A 17,886-nucleotide genomic window follows, 5' to 3' on the forward strand; every position below is an offset into this window, starting at 1 on the left:
ACACACACACACACACACAAACACACACACACACACAGTAAGAGGAGATAAAAGAAAAAAAGAATGAAAAAGAATGAAGCACACCTACAAGATCCAGAAAATAGCCTCCAAACAGCAAGTCTAACAGTTATTAGCCTTAAAGTGGAGGTAGAAAAACAGATAGGGTAACAAGTTTATTCAAAGAGATAATATCAGCAAAATTCCCAAACCTAGAGAAAGATATCAACATTCAAGTATAAGAAGGTTATGAACACCAGGCTGACTTAACCCGAAGAGTAACTGAAGGCATTTACTAATCAAACTCCTGAAGGTCAAAGATAAAGAAAGAGTCCTAAAAGTCCCAGGAGAAAAGAAAACCTGCTGGCATTGTGGCTCACACTTGTAATTCCAGCACTTTGGGAGGCCGAGGTGGGTGGATCGCCTGAGGTCAGGAGTTTGAGACCAGCCTGGCCAATATGGTGAAACTTCAACTCTACCAAAAAATACAAAAATTAGCTGGGTGTAGTGGCATGCATCTGTAATCCCAGCTACTTGGGAGGCTGAGGTAGGAGAATCGCTTCAACCCAGGAGGCAGAAGTTGTGGTGGGCCAAGATCATGCCATCGCACTCTAGCACATGGGCAACAGAGTGAGACTCCATCTCAAAAAGAAAAAGAAAAAAACAGAGAAACAAATAACATACAATGGAGCTCCAAAGCACCCAGAAGCAGACTTCTCAGTGGTCCAGGAAGAGAGTGGCATGACATATTTAAAGCACTGAAGGAAAATACTTTTTGCCCCACAATAGTATGTCCAGCAAAAACATTCTTCAAACATGAAGAAGAAATAAAGACTTTCCTAGACAACCAAAAGCTAAGAGATTTCATCAATGCCAGACATGTTCTACAAGAAATTCTAAAGGAAGTTCTTCAATCTAAAAGAAAAGGATGTTAATGAACAATGAGAAATCGTCTGAAGGTACAAAACTCCTTTTTTTTTGAGACAGAGTCTTGCTCTGTCACCCAGGCTGGAGTGCAGTGGTGTGATCTCAGCTCACTGCAACCTCTCCCAGGTTCAAGTGATTCTCATGTCTCAGCCTCCCAAGTAGCAGGAATTACAGACCCACACCACCATGTCTGGCTAATTTTTGTATTTTTAGTAGAGAAGGGGTTTCGTCACATTGGCCAGGCTGGTCTCAAACTCCTGACCTCAAGTGATCTGCTAGCCTTGGCTTCCCAAAGTGCTAGGATCGCAGGGGTGAGCCACCACACCTGGCCAGTTGTCATCTGTTTAAAAAATAATGGGTTATATTACTTGTAAGCTTCATAGTAACCTCAAATCAAACAACATACAATGGATACACAAAAAATAAAGCAAGAAATTAATTCATACCACCAGAGAAAAATCACCTTAACTAAATAAGGAAAGCAGGAAGGAGAGAAAGGAAGAGAACACCACAAAACAACCAGAATTCAAGAAAATGGCAGGAGTAAGTCCTTACTTACCAACAATAACATTGAATGAAAATGGACTAAACTCTCTAACCAAAATACATGAAGTGGCTGAATGAATAAAAAACAAGATCCAATGACTTGTCTACAAAAAACATGCTTCACCAATAAAGACACACACAGATATAAAGAGATGGAAAAAAAATATTCCATGACAATGGAAACCGAAAGAGCAGACGTAGCTATACTTATATCAGGCAAAACAGATTTCAAGACAAAAACTATAAAGAGACAAGGTCATTACATAATGATAAAGGGGTCAATTCAGCAAAAGAACATAACTATTGTAAATATATATGCACTCAACACTGGAGCACCCAAATATATAAAGCAAATATTAGTGCTAAACAGATACCCCCAATACAAAAATATCTGGAGACTTCAACACCCCACTTTCAGCAATGAACAGGTCTTCCAAACAGAAAATCCACAAAGAAACTTAATTTTCACTATAGACCAATTGGACCTAATAGATATTTACAAAAAATTTCATCCAGTGGCTGCACAATACACATTCTTTCTTTCAGTACATGGATCATTCTCAAGAGTAGACCATGTGTTAGGTTAACAAAACAGGTCTTAAAACATTCAAAAACACTGAAATATTATGAAGCATCTTCTCTGATCACAATGGAATAAAACTAGATATCAATAACAGGAGGAATTCTAGAAACTGTACAAAGATATAGAAACTGAACAATATGCCACCAATTGGCCAGAGGGTCAAAAAATAAATTAGAAAGAAATTTAAAATTTACTTGAAACAAATGATAATAGAAACACAATGCACTGAAACCTACAGGATATAGTAAAAGCAGCACTAAGAGGGTAGTTTATAGTATAAGTACTTACATCAAAAAGAGAATTAAAAAGACTGAAGAAAATTTCAAATAACCTAATGATGCATCTTAAAGAGCTAGAAAAGCAAGAGCAAACCAAACTTAAAATTTGTAGAAGAAAGAATAAAGAGCAGAAATAAAATTAAAACAAAGGAAACAATGCAAAGGATCAATGAAACAAAAAGTTGGTTTTCTGAAAAGATAAAATTAGCAAACCTTTAGCCAGACTAAGAAAAAACAAGAGAACATCTAAATAAATAAAATCAGAAATGAAAAAGGAGACATTAAAATTGATACCATGGAAATTCATTGGTGACTACTAGAAACAACTACATGCCAATAAATTGGAAAGCCTAGAAGAAACGGATAAATTCCTAGACACATACAACCTACCAACATGGAACCATGAAGTAATCCAAAACCTGAACAGACAAATAACAAGTGACAAGATTGAAACAACAATAAAAAGGCTTCCAGTAAAAAAAACCCAGCCCTGGAGAGCTTCACTGCTCAATCTTACCAAATATTTAAAGAACTGATATCAATTTTACTCAAACTATTCCAAAAAATAGAGCAGGGGTCCCATAACCCCTGGGCCACAGACTGGTACGGGTCCATGGCCTGTTAGGAACCAGGCCACAGTGCAGGAGGTGAGTGGCAGGCAAGTGAAAGAAGCTTCATCTGTATTTACAGCTGCTCCCCATTGCTTGCATTACTGCCTGACCTCTGCCTCTGTCAGACTAGCCGCAACATTATATTCTCACACGAGCGCAAACCCTGTTGTGAACTGTGCATGTGAGGGATCTAGGTTGTGCACTCCTTATGAGAATCTAATCCCTGATGATCTGTCACTGTCTCCTGTCACCCCTAGATGGGATGGCCTAGTTGCAGAAAAACAAGCTCAGGGCTCCCACTGATTCTACATTATGGTGAGTTGTATCATTATTTCATCATATATCACAATGTAGTAATATTAAAAATAAAGTGCACAGCAAATGTAATGCACTTGAATCGTTCTGAAACCATACCTCTCCCGATCCCAGTCCATGGAAAACTTGTCTTCCACAAAACCAGTCCCTGGTGCTAAAAAGGTTGGGGACCACTGAAAGAGAGGAGAAGAGAATACTTCCAAATTCATTCTAAAAGGCTTGTATCACCCAGACACCAAAACCAGACAAAGAAACATCAAAAAAGAAAACTACAGGCAAATATCCCTGATGTACACTCAGGCAAAAATCCTCAACAAAATACTACCAACCATATTCAACAACACATTAAAAAGTTCACTGATCATGACCAAGTGCGATATACCTCAGAGATGCAAGATGGCTCAATGTACGCAAGTCAATCAATGTAATATATCATATCAATGAAATGACGTACAAAAACAATATAATCATTACAACTGATGTTGAAAAAGCATTTGACAAAATTCAACATCCTTTCATGATACAAACCCTCAAAAAACTGGGCAGTAAAATTCAATACAATAAAAAGCATACATGACAGACCCATAGCTAATGAAGTACAGGATAGGGAAAAACTGAAAGCCTTTCCTGTAAGATCTGGAACACAATAAGGAAGCCTACTTTCAATACTGTTATTCAATATAGTACTGGAAGTCCTAGCTAGAGCATTCAGACAAGAGATAAAAATAAAGGGTCACTCAAATTGGAAAGAAAAAGTCAAATTATCCCTGTTTACAGATAATATCTTATATTTGGAAACATCTAGACTCCTGCAAAAACCTATTTTACTGATAAACAAATTCAGTAAAGTTGCAGGACACAAATCAACATACAAAAATCAGTAGCTTTCTATATGGCAATAGTGAACTATCTGAAAAAGTAATTAAAAGTAATCCCATTTATAGTAAATACAAATCAAATTAAATACCTAGGAATTAGTCAAAGGAAGATTTCTACAATAAAAGCCACAAAATATTGATGAAAGAAAGAGAATACAAAAAAATGGAAAGATATTCCATGTTCATGGACTAGAAGAATAAATGTTGTTAATATGTCCACAGTACCCAAGGCAATCTACAGGTTCAATGTAATCCTATCAAAATACCAATGACATTCTTCACAGAAATAGAAAATTATATAGAGCCACAATAGACCCAGAATAGCCAAAGCTATCCTGAGCAAAAATAATACAACTGAATCACATTATCTGACTTCAAATTATACTACAGAGCTATAGTAAACAAAATACCATGGTACTGGCAAAAAAACAAAACAAAACAAAACAAAAAAACAGATACTGAGACCAATGGAACAGAGAACCCAGAAACAAATCCATACACCTAGAGTTAACTCATTTTCCACAAAGATGCCAACAACAAACATTGGGAAACAGACAGTTTCTTCAATAAACAGTGCTGGGAAAACTGGAAAGCCACATGCAGAAGAATGAAACTAGACCCCTATCTCCCAACATATACAAAAATCAAATCAAAGTAGATTAAAAATTTAAATATAAAACCTCAATCTATAAAACTACTACAAGAGAACATTGAGGAAAGTCTCCAAGACATTGGTCTGGGCAAGAATTTCTTGAGCAGCAACCCACAAGCACAGGCAACCAAAGCAAAAAAGGACAAATGAGAACCTAACAAGTAAAAGGTTTCTTCATAGCAAAGGAAGCTATCAACAAAATGATAGACAACCCACAGAATGGGAGAAACATTTGTATAACTACCCATCTGACAAGAGATTTATAGCCAGAATATATAAAGAGCTCAAACAACTCTCTAGGAAAAAAAAAATCTAACAATTCAATTAAAAAACGGGCAAAAGAACTGAATAGACATTTCTCAAAAGAAGATACATAAATGGCAAACAGGTATATAAAAAGGTGCTCAACAGTACTGATTACCAGAGAAATGCAAATCAAAACTACAATGAGCTACCATCTCACTCCAGTAAAAATGGCTTTTAACCAAGAGACAGTGAATAATAAATGGTGGTGAGGATATGGAGAGAAGAAAACCGTTGTACACTGTTGGTGGGAATGTAAGTTAGTGCAACCACTACGGAGAACAGTTTGAGTGTTCCTAAAAAACTAAAAATTGAGCTACCACATGATGCAGCAATCCCACTGCCAGGTATACACCCAAAAGTATACTGAAGAGATATCTGCATTTCCATGTTTGTTGCAGCCAAGATTTAGAAGCAATCTAAGTGTCCACCAACGGAAAAATGGATAAAGCAGATGTGGTACATGTACACAATGGAGTACTATTCAGCCATAGAAAAAAATGAGATCCTATCATTGGCAAAATGGAAGGAACTGGAGGTCATTACATTAAGTGAAATAAGCCAGGCATGGAAAGATAAACTTCACATGTTCTCATTTATTTGTGGGTGCTAAAAACTAAAATAATTGAACACGTGGAGATAGAAAACAGAACTACGGTTACCAGAGGTTGGGAAACATAGTGGTGTGACAGGGGTGGCAGGTGGAGTGAGGGTGATTAATGAGTACAAGAAAACTCAGAAAGAATAAGATTTGATACTTGATTTTTTTTGGGGGGGTTGGGGGGGCAAGACAGAGTCTCACTCTGTCACCCAGCCTGGAGTACAGTGGTGTGATCTCATCAGCTCAATGCAACCTCCACCTCCCAGGTTCAAGCAATTCTCCCACCTCAGCCTCCCAAGTAGCTGGGATTACAAGCGTGTGCCACCATACCTGGCTAATTTTTGTATTTTCAGTAGAGAAAGTATTTCACCATGTTGGCCAGGCTGGTCCTGAACTCCTGACCTCAAGTGATCTGCCTGCCTCCCAAAGTGCTGGGATTACAGGCATGAGCCACTGCACCCATCGGTCAATAATAATTTAATTATATATTTATAAATAACTAAAAGAGTATAACTGGATTGTTTGTAACCACAAAAGACAAATGCTTGAGGGTATGGATACTCCATCTACCATGATATGATTATTACCTATTTGATAAAGTATACCTATATCAAAATAACTCAAGTACTCTATTAATATATAGAGATATACACACACACATCTATTGTGTACCCACAAAAAATTTAAAAACTTTTTAAACAAGACTTTAAAATATTAGGAATGGGCATGGTGGCTCATGCTTGTAATCCCAGCACTTTGGGAGGCCGAGGTAGGGGGATTCACGAAGTCAGATCAAGACCATCCTACTACACGGTGAAGGCCCATCTCTACGAAAAATACAAAAATTAGCTGGGCATGGTGGCATGTGCCTGTAATCCCAGCTACTCGGGAGGCTGACACAGGAGAATTGCTTGAACCAGGGAGTCGGAAGATCTGCACCACTGCACTCCAGCCTGGTGACAGTGCGAGACTCCGTCTCAAAAACAAAAAAAGAAAAAAAGGAATAAATAAATATGATTATGACTGTATTCTTTAAGTTGCACATAAAAAATAATAAAAGAAAATGTTTTACTCTTGTGTATTTGAACTAGATTTTCTATTTTTCTCATTTTTCTTTGTATTTTTAAATGAGCATTTATTTCTTTTATTAAGAAGGAAAATTAACAAAAATTTCCCCTGCCAGCTGTCTGTATCTGAGGGCAAGGACAGGGGAAGATGAAAACAGTTAAATCTTAAAAAAGAACCCTTCGGTGTATGTGCATATAATAACGCCTCTTGTCCTACTTCCCATTTAAAGTATTGCTAATAACCTCAGGGAGCTCCAAGTCCTCTATCCATATTAGCCTCATTTTGTCTAGCTGATATATGTGGATTCCATGTAAGATTTTACTTGGGAAAAGGGTTCTACTGGTAAAACAAAGAACAATAATCTCTACCCATTTTCTACTCAGTCAATCAGCCTGTGATCCCAGCAAACTACCTTGATTAGTACCTTCCCTCTACACCAAACCTCAGTCACCAAATCTACTTTTAAAATATTATTCATGGGTTTTTTTCCCTTTTTTTTTTATTTTTTGAGACAGAGTTTTGTTGTTGCCCAGGCTGGAGTACATGGCATGATTTCAGCTTACTGCAACCTCCACCTCCCAGGTTGAAGCAATTCTCCTGCCTCAGCCTCCCAAGTAGCTGGGATTACAGGCATGTCCCACCACGTCCAGCTAATTTTCTGTATTTTTAGTAGAAATGGGGTTACTCCATGTTGGTCGGGCTGGTCTCGAACTCCCGACCTCAGGTAGTCCACCCGCCTCAGCCTCCCAAAGTGCTGGGATCACAGGAGTGAGCCACCGCACCTAGCCTCATGTTTATCATTTCTTTTCCTTCCCTTCTGCCACTATCTTCTACCCTTGTTCTTTTTCACCTGAATTTGGTGGTAACTTCTGAGAACTTACTGCTGCTGGCTCTTCAGGATCACCTGCTCTTCTAGTTTCATTTACATTCTGCTTCCAGCATTCTCTTTCTGATGGTATCTACTTTATTAAGGACAGGAGAAAACCAAAGTGTTTTTCCAACTCTTTGTACATCATTTAACACAAAACACTTTGCCTCTGGTCACCAAAATGTGTGGGGATTTCTCCCCACTGCAAGCAATCAATCTGACACTACCAAAAGATCACATCAGATCCCACTGGTTAAGGGCTCAGAGCCACAATACTGTCCCCTACTTTACATGCCAGTTCCAAGCCCAGGGTTGTGACCTGTGCTTTTGACCAACCAGTTGGAGTTCCCCCAACTCCCTACTCAGGTTCAATTAATTTGCTAGAGCGGCTCACAGAACCCTAGCAAAAGGGAAACACTTTACTTACGTTTATCAGTTAATTTTAAAAGGGTATAACAAAGGACATAGATGAACAGGATGAACAGTCAGAAGAACATATACATAAAGGAAGGTGTGGAAGGCCCCAAGCTCAGAAGCTTCTGTCCCCAGATTTGGAGTGCGCCACCCTCCTGACACACGGATGTGTGCACAAACCTGGATGCTCTCCAAACTTTACAGCTTAGGGATTTTTATGAAGGCTTTATCACAGAGGTATGATTAATTATTAACTCAATTTCCAGCCCTTCTCCCATCTCCAGTGAATAGGGGGTAGGGCTGAAAGCTTCAAGGTTACAATTGTGGCTTTATCTTTCTGGTGACTAACCCCAATCCAAGAGCCCACCAAGAGTCACCTCATTCGTACAAAAGTCATGCCTAATTACCCAGGAAATTCTGAGGGATTTAGGAGCTCTGTATCAGATGCTCCTGTCATTCAGGAAATTACAAAGGTCTTAGGAGTTCTGTGTCAGGAACTGGGGTCAAAAACCAAATATTACAACAAAAGGTTCTCCTAGTACTCCCTTCTACAAGGGTATTAGGAACTCTGTCTCAGGAATCAGGGTGTTGATCAAATAATATAAGAAATGATTCTCCTAGCACCCCTATCATTCAGGAAATTACAAGGGTTGCAAGAGTTCTGTGCCAGAGAGCTGGTGCAGAGACTAATATACGTAGTCATGTGTCAGTTAACAACGGGGTAAGTTCTGAGAAATGCATTGTTAGGTGATTTCATTGTTGTACAAACATCATGGAGTATACTTACACAAACCTAAATGTGGACAGCATGTTACTGTACTGAATACTGTAGGCAACTGTAAAGCCAACATATGGTAAGTTTTTGTGTATCTAAACATAGCTAAACACAGAAAAGGTACAGTAAAAACACACCATTATCTTATGGGACCACTGCTGGATAGCCATCCATTATTACTGAAACATCATTATGCAGCAAGTGACTGCATTTCTTACTATTTCACACACTTTTCTTTTTTTTGAGACAGGGCCTCACTCTGTCAGATAGGCTGGAGTTCAGTGGCATGATCTCAGCTCACTGCAACCTCCACCTTCTAGGCTCAAGTGATCCTCCTGCCTCAGCCTCCAGAGAGGCTGGGACTACAGGTGCATGCCATCACATCAGCTAATTATTTTGTATTTTTTGTAGAGGTGGGGTTTTGCCATGTTGCCCAGGCTGGTCTAGAACTGCTGAGCTCAAGCAATCCACCCACCTTGGCCTCCCAAAGTGTTGGGATTACAGGCACGGGCCACTGTATACTGCCTATTTTACATACTTCTTTACTCATTAAGTCTCGGTCTCATTATAGATTACGACTAATATTATGACTAGATAACTTTATTATCTAGGTCTCTACTGTATAGTCACCACCTCTGCTACACTGCTACTTCCTCAGTGCATTCCTCTCTGACGCACCCTATCTAGATCTGAATCTCCTTGCTATTTCATCCTTAGTCCCATAACCTGATAAATAGATTTTTTTTCACATAATCAGTATTTTATGTGTATATGTTTGTAATCTATCTTCCTCACCAGAATGTAAGCTCCATGAGGGAAGGGACTTTGTTCTATTCCTTATTTATCCTTAGCACTCAGAAAAATGCCTGGCACATAGTAAGTAAGTACTATTTAATAAATATTTCCTGAAGCAATGAAAGAATGTGGCCTACCTCTCAGGTCTCATTTCTTGCCACATACAATGCCATCTCTCCTTCCTTCCTTCCTTCCTTCCTTCCTTCCTTCCTTCCTTCCTTCCTTCCTTCCTTCCTTCCTCCCTCCCTCCCTCCCTTCCCCCTCCTTTTTTTTTTTTAAACCGGGATAAATAGCTTTATTTGGACTGAGAGCTGGAAAACGAGACTAGGACCTGACACAGCATATTGGGCTAAAAAGGAAAGGTGAGGTTCCAAAATGGCAGTCAAAGCTCATTGACCAAACAGACTCTACTTCTCAGCAACCTTGCAGTTAGTGCAACCAACAAAAGGCCTGCTGGGGAATGTATTTGCCACTGAATTCCCCAAGTATGCCAACATTACAAAAAAAAATTGAGGTTTTTCATCATAATCAAGTTTCCACAAATCCCCCCAATCACAAGTATTATAAGAGGAAGCAAAAAAATCACATTTTACAGATCTCAAACTTATCTTCAACACTTAGTTCATCATCTTCAAAAAATAGCTCTCCTGCTAAACTCATTAGCTATATAATCTATCCAAACAGCAAGAAAGTGGCCATGCCATGGCAATCATCTTCCCATTTTCCCTAGGCACTCAGGGCTGAACAGCAGGGTGAGGCTCAGGTGGTGGTAAGGGTGGGGAGCTCAAGAGCTACTTTCCCCCAAAACAACAGGGCATCTGAAGCTTGATAGGAGAGCAGAACTGGTGAGACCTGAGGGAAGGGTCCAGGGCCTGGATCCAGTCAGAGTCACTGCTGGAAGAGGAGGAGGAAGAGGAGAAGCAATGCCTGCCATGCTTGTGGTGCTGGTGCATGTTTTTATAAGCTTTCTTCATTTTCTTCTACATCTTCTTGTCCACTATCACTCCTGGACCAACCATGCCAGGGGCCAAGGGATTCTAAGGAGGCATTCCAGGGGCAGGCAGTGGGTACGAAGGAGGGTAGGGACCCGAGGGTGGGCATTCTGGATACCCTGGCTGTGGCACAGGATGAGGGGGCCCACCTAGGGGGAAAGCTGGATTGCCCTGGGAAGCTCCTGCGGAAGGAGCCTGGTGGAAAAGGTGGATTGATAGGTGGTAGACGGGCAAGACTGGAACCTCCAGGGTACCCAATGTTGGGGGGATGTGGATTTGGCCCTGGCTGCCCAGCATTGAGATTCCATGTTTAGGTGTGTCCTCCAGCCCTGTCACCTTTCCACAACTTCCTGGGCTTCATGCGTTCTCCTTCTCAGTCACCCCATCTTTCTTTATATGTGTTTCACATCTACACTACTTTCCCTTCTGTAGCACTGGCTGGAGGTATCCCAACCCTGGAGCATTCCAGCTCTCTTTTTTTTTTTTTTCCATTTTTGAGACAGAGTCTTACTCTATCACCCAGGTTGGAGTACAGTGGTGCAATCCTGACTCACTGCAACCTCCACCTCCCGGGTTCAGGCGATTCTTGTGTCTCTGCCTCCTGAGAAGCTGGGATTACAAGCGTGCGCCTGGCTAATTTCTGTATCTTTTGTAGATACAGGGTTTCACCATGTTGGCGAGCCTGGGGTCTCGAACTCCCAGGCTCAAGAGATCCACATGCCTTGGCCTCCCAAAGTGCTGGAAATATAGGTGTGAGCCAATGCGCCCAACCTTTTTTTTGAGACAGGGTCATGGTCTATCACCCAGGCCGGAAGGCAGTTGTGCAATTATAGCTCACTGCAGCCCCAAACTCCTGGACTCAGGCAATCCTTCCACCTCTGCCTCCCAGGGTGCTGGGATCACAAGCGTGAGCCACTGTACCAGGCCAGATCTCCTGCTCTTTTTTCTTTTGGGATGGAGTTTCAATCTTGTTGGCCAGGCTGGAGTACAATGACACAATCTTGGCTCACTGCAATCTCCGCCCCTACCCGGGTTCAAGCAATTCTCCTGCCTCAGCCTCCCAAGTAGCTGAGATTACAGCCATGCACCATCATGCCCAGTTACATTTTTGTATTTTTAGTAGAGAAGGGGTTTCACCATGTTGGCCAGGCTGGTCTCAAACTCCAGATCTCAGGTGATCCACCTGCCTCAGCCTCCCAAAGTAATGGGACTACAGGCATAAGCCACCACACCTGGCCCCTGTCTTACTTATTAGTGCTGCTGAACAAAAGTAGTCAACCTCCTGGATTAAGATCTTTAAATTTAACCTCAACTGAGTTCAGTGCTGCTCTAACATTCTACGTTTTCTTTGTCAATGCTCTTGTATTTGTGCTTTCACCCTCTCTACTCGGTAGAAAAATAAAAGCCGTAGAGAACCCAATGGAAATTCTAGAACTGAAAAATGCAATGTCTGAAAAAAAATCATTGGCTAGGATTAATAGAACAGTGATAACTGAAAAAAATAACCCATGGCCTGGGGATTGGGGACCCCTGCTCTAGAGTATATCTCCCACCTGAGACACAAACCCTTTGAGGAAGTTGACGTTTCCCTCATAGCTATTTGTATTGTAATAGCATACATCTTGTTCCTACTGTTTATAATGGAAATTTTCAAATATATACAAAAGAAAAGAGAAAGAAAAGTCATAATGAAACCCCACAGAGATATTACCTAGCTTAAACAAATAATCAACTTTAGACAATATCGTTTTATCTATAATATCACCCACTTTATCCTATTTCCCCAGTGGATATTTTGAAGCCAATTCCAGACATATCATTTCATCCGTAAACCTTTTAGCATGTATCTCTACATACCACAAGATACTGTTCAAAGAGACATATTGAAAGATACTGCTGGTTCCTATATAAATTATTGTACTGGTAGACCAGAATTTTTTTTCTTTTTTTTTGAGATAGGGTCTCATTCTGTCACCCAGGCTAGAGTGCAGTGGCATGATCATGGCTCACTGCAGCCTCAACTTTCCAAGCTCAAGCAGTCCTCCTACGCTGGCCTCCTGAGTAGCTGGGATCACAGGCACATACCATCATGTCCCGCTAATTTTTTGTAGACAATGTCTCATCTGACTATGTTACCCAGGCTGGTCTCAAACTCCTGGGCTTAAGCAATCCTTAAGCTTGGCCTTCCAAAGTGATGGGATTACAGGTGTGAGCCACTGCACCAAGCCAGTGGTCCAGATTTCTGATATAAGCATTCCTCCAGTAAGCCACATATTAGTCAAAGAAAATATAAATACACACAATATAGAAAACATATATATATATATTTTTCTCTACTGTACTTCGTTACAAGTTAAACCACTTGAAAGTAGGACTCTCAAACAAGAAAATCAAGAAAACAGTAGTCTGAATAGTTTCCATTATAATAAGATCATTGTTAAAGGATCTTAGAGATCTCTCAGGAAAAAGAAAACTCACACAGGAAAACCCTCCATCTCTCGAGGTAAATGACTTTCACACAACACAAGTTATTTGGCATGGAACAAAGTGCTAATATTATAAAATTATTATACATAAAGTAATACATGTAGCTACATATTTTATAAAACAAATGCAATAAAATTAGCTTAATTCAGAAAAATTTCATTCAATAACCCTTACCTTTTGTTGGACTGAGATTCTGATCTATAAATCCTCTTACTTCGGCATTTGTGGAAGTCAAACCAACCTGAATAAAATAGTTTAAAAAGTTAAAAATAGAATATTAAGTAGTATGTAATCAATTAATAAGCTATTTTATATCCTCCACCAGACATTCGTATCAAATATATATAGCCACGGAAAATTAATTAATTAATTATATTAACCATAGGAGTATTATTTAAAAATGAAATGTTGACACGTTGCTTAAAGGGGAAAAATATTGCCTGTAGTTCCAACTACTTGAGAGGCTGAGATGGGAAGATCGCTTCACCCTGGGAGGCAGAGGTGCTGCAGTGAGCTGGGATCATGCCACTGCACACCTGCTCACTCATGATCTCAGTAAGCTGAGATCATGCCTGGGTGACAAAGTGAGACCGTGTCTCAAAAAAACGTGAGGGAAAAAACAAAAAAAATAAAAAAAAAAGTGAGGGGAATATGAATTGTCCAGCTTAAGATAAAAATTAATGAAATACTGTTACTTTTGAGCAGAACTGAGATTTTACAGATTTTACTGACAGTTCTTTGAAAGCAAGTAAGTAATTTAGCAGTCATCAAGTTGCCAATAGATATTTCAAAATTCCATCCTCACTGCTGTCCTTAATTTTTACTATTCTTAATCACTATCTAAACTGCTTTCAATAGTATGACATGTGAGGAATCAAAGACCATTAATACCACAATGCCGAAGTAAAATACACTGGCCTCAAGTCTAACTGCTTCAGTTCATATTCTGGACCAGCAAGCCTACTTGGGGTTTGGCCTTGGTCAAGTCATGCAATTTCCTCATCTGTAACTTGGAGGGTGATACCAGTACTTAACAATTCAGTTTGTTATAAAGATTAAATGAGATAATTCATGCAAAGCATACAACACAGTACTTGGTACATACTGCTCATTCCGTGTCAGCATTTGTTACTGTCAGTATTACACTGAGGGACTACCCACACAAGTATTTATGAAATCAGCTTTAGATGGTTTATTTCGTTTAAGGTAATATCCAATACGCTACTTGGCATCACAGAGCTGAATATGGTAGTATTATCAAACAGAATATTAGATATATATTACAAAGCCTGGAGGGGAAAAAAAACCCTCAACTTTTGAAAACTTGGCAGAATGTAAACATCTGATAATTGGCTTCATTATTACTATTAAATTATTTTTGTAAGCATCGAAGATTTGTAATCTTAAAACATTACAATTTTGTTACATTACACAAACTTGTAACATTGCAAGTTTGTGGTATGATATCTCAAACTATACTGTTTTCATTGTTGTTGTTGTTTTGGTTTTTTCTTTTTAGACGGAGTTTCCCTCTTGTCACCCAGGCTGGAGTGCAACAGCACAATCTTGGCTCACTGCAACCTCTTGCCTCCCAGGTTCAAGTGATTCTCCTGCCTCAGCTTCCCAGGTAGCTGGGATTACAGGTGCCTGTCACCACACTCAGCTAATTTTTGCATTTTTATTAGAGACGGGGTTTCACCATGTTGGCCAGGCTGATCTCGAACTCCTGACCTCAAGTGATCCGCCCACCTCGGCTTCTCAAAGCGCTGTGATTATAGGTGTGAGGTGCCGCACCTGGCCCTCAAAATAGCCTTCAAGGTACTACTATACAGAAAGGATTTTTTAACCCCTTTACTGAGATATCATTGATATATAAAAGTTGCATACATTTAAGGTGTACAACTTGATGTCTTGATATATGTATACATTGTAAAATGATCACCACAGTCAAGCTGACATATCCATTACCTCTATACAGCTATTATTGTGTATGTGTGTTGAGAACATTCAATTTAAGATCTATCCTTTTAGTAAATTACAAGCGCACAATACAGTACTATTAATTGTCATCACTGTGTGGTACATCAGATCTCCAACAATCTAAACGAATTTTAAAGCACACAAAGCTTTGTAACTTTATAACTATGCACTTATTGTTTTAAACACTGACTGCTTATATTTTTCTTTTCTTTTTTTCAGACAGAGTTTCATTCTTCTTGCCCAGGCTGGAGTGCAATGGCACAATCTCGGCTCACTGTAACCTCTGCATCCCAAGTTCAAGCAATTCTCCTGCCTCAACCTCCCAAGTAGCTGGAATTACAGGCATGCACCACCATGCCAGCTAATTTTGTATTTTCAGTAGAGACGGGGTTTCACCATGTTGGTCAGGCTGGTCTCGAACTCCTGACCTCAAGTGATCCATCTGTATCGGCCTCCCAAAGTGCTGGGATTACAGATGTGAGCCACCACACCAAGCTGTGTTTATATTTTTCATAAGTGATTTGATAGTTTATAATATCATAATGTAAGAGCTATTTCATTATTTGATAATTCAGATGCTCTACTAATAGCTGTTTCTTTTTGTCAAGAATGGCAAAAACCTCAACTAAAACCACATATTCATAGAGAGTTCAGTTACTGGGTTACCGTTATGCTTAAACACCTGCTCTTAACATCCAACTTCTGCAGAGTAAAACAGCCAACGAATGTGGAAAATTTTTAAGCAGCTGTACATCTGCATCTTAATAACCAACCGATTGTACTCTTAAAAAGATAAAAGTCAACTGTGAGTCAACATTGTATGCTAATGTTAGTCTCATAGATGGAGAGGAGGTGTTTATATTTAAAGCTTATATATATAAATCCAAAACTAATTTAATTAAAGCTTCGAAATATGTATTAGTCTCTCCTATCATAAGCACTATAAAGATTCAAAAAAACCATATCATTTGAGAGTAGAAAAAGTTGGCTAACGAAAGCATCCTAAAATATTAGCCATTCTTTCCTTATTCTACCTATTTAAAAAGGGCCTATGTTTCAATGAACAAGAGAAAAAAGTGAGCTTATATTTCATGTTAAATTTTTTGCCTAATCATGTCCTGACGAAAATTTTCTGTGTATTCCTCTCTTCTTTTCTCAATTTTTAAAAAATAAATTGTATTGTCTGTATTTAAAGTATAAAACATGATGTTATAAGACATATATATATAAAATGGTTACTTATAGTGGAAAAATATCTGGGTATTCCAATGCTGTGTTGTGTACGATATAAGCAGTCACTATGTGTCTACCAAATTCAAAGTATCTAAGTTCAATTTTTAAGACTCAGATCATATTCACTAATGATATTGTAATTTCACTGATATTCAACATTTCTGACTGACATAACATTACTGAAAGGAAAGGTTCAGAGTAAGATTATCTGTGCTCAGTTAAGCTCTACCTTTCACAGGCAAGGTGATCATGGAACAGTCACTACAAGATGGGAATGATAAAACGTATGTGCACAACAAACTAAAGAGCTCATAGGATCAAGTTAAATGATTGCATAAATATATCTGTTAATGGCAAGGCAATATTTAAAGTGTGAGTTGTCATCCAAATTGCAATGGCTTCCAACACTAAAAACCCTGGCATAGACCATTTACAAAAGAGAAATGCAAATAACCAATAAACAAAGAAGGTTAGTTTACCTAACTAGTAATCAGAGAAATATAATAAATTACACACATTTTTTTGCTGATTAAATTGGCAAAGATTTAAAAATAAATTAAAAGAAATGACACCCTCATATACAAGCATATATATTTGTACAGACTTAGCAATATGAATCAAAAGCTCTAAAAAATTATACACACTTTGACTCAGTAATTTTGTACAATTTTGTCTTGTAGAAATAATGAGTGAGTAAAAATAGACAAAAATGTTCCAAAAAGGAAAAAAGTAGACTTAACTTAATGGCCAATATTAGGAAACCGGTGTAATGTCCATACAATAAATAACATAAAATAGCTAGGTAGGCCAGGCTATTTTAGCAGCTGTAATAGCAGCACCTAGGGAGGCTAAGGCAGGAAGATTGCCTGAGCCCAAGACTTTGAGATCAGCCTTAGGCAATATAGTGAGGCCCTGTCTCTACAAAAAATAGAAGAAATTAGGTAGACAAGGTGCCTGCAGTCCTGCTACTGGAGAGGCTGAGGTGGGAGGATAGCTTGAGCCCAGGAAGTCGGGGCTGCAGAGAGCCATGATCACGCCACTGCACTCCAGCCTGGGTAAGAGGGCAAGACCCTGTCTCAAAATAAAGTAAAACAAAATAAAAAAGACACTTAAATGATGTTCCAGAGGTATCAAGATAAGAAAAGACATTCATCACAGAAATTAAACTAAATAGTAGCCGGGCAAGTGGTTCATGTCTGTAAACCCAGAACTTTGGAGTCTCTATCGCCCAGGCTGGAATGAAGTGGCTCAATCTTGGCTCACTGCAACCTCCGCCTCCTGGGTTCAAGCTATTACCCTTCCTCAGCCTCTCCAGCCCAAGTAGCTAGGATTACAGGCGCACTGCCACCATGCCCAGCTAATTTTTGTATTTGTAGTAGAGACAAGGTTTTGCCGTGTTGGCCAGGCTGGTCTCGAACTCCTGACCTCAACTGATCTGCACAACTCAGCCTCCCAAAGTGCTGGGATTACAGGCATGACCCATCATTCTGGGCCAATGTCTATACATTTTGATTGCCATAGATGTATGTATACATATGTGTGTGTGTGTGTATATATATATATATATATATATATATATATAT

General features: G+C 39.2%; 1 protein-coding gene and 1 pseudogene across 2 annotated transcripts in view; both read right to left on the reverse strand.

Annotated features, from left to right (window-relative positions):
- Positions 1-17,886, reverse strand: part of TFDP2 (transcription factor Dp-2) — a 182,352-nt gene that overhangs the window by 116,813 nt on the left and 47,653 nt on the right. Inside the window, 1 exon segment of the mRNA XM_017523750.2 lies at positions 13,265-13,331. Within this exon segment, the coding sequence (XP_017379239.1) occupies positions 13,265-13,331 (67 nt within the window).
- Positions 10,015-10,910, reverse strand: LOC108300755 (annotated as a pseudogene). Its single transcript, XR_001823587.2, has one exon. The product of XR_001823587.2 is annotated as a proline-rich protein 13-like (transcript).

Source organism: Cebus imitator, unplaced genomic scaffold, assembly GCF_001604975.1.
Source record: "Cebus imitator isolate Cc_AM_T3 unplaced genomic scaffold, Cebus_imitator-1.0 Scaffold30, whole genome shotgun sequence".
Lineage (NCBI taxonomy): Eukaryota > Metazoa > Chordata > Mammalia > Primates > Cebidae > Cebus > Cebus imitator.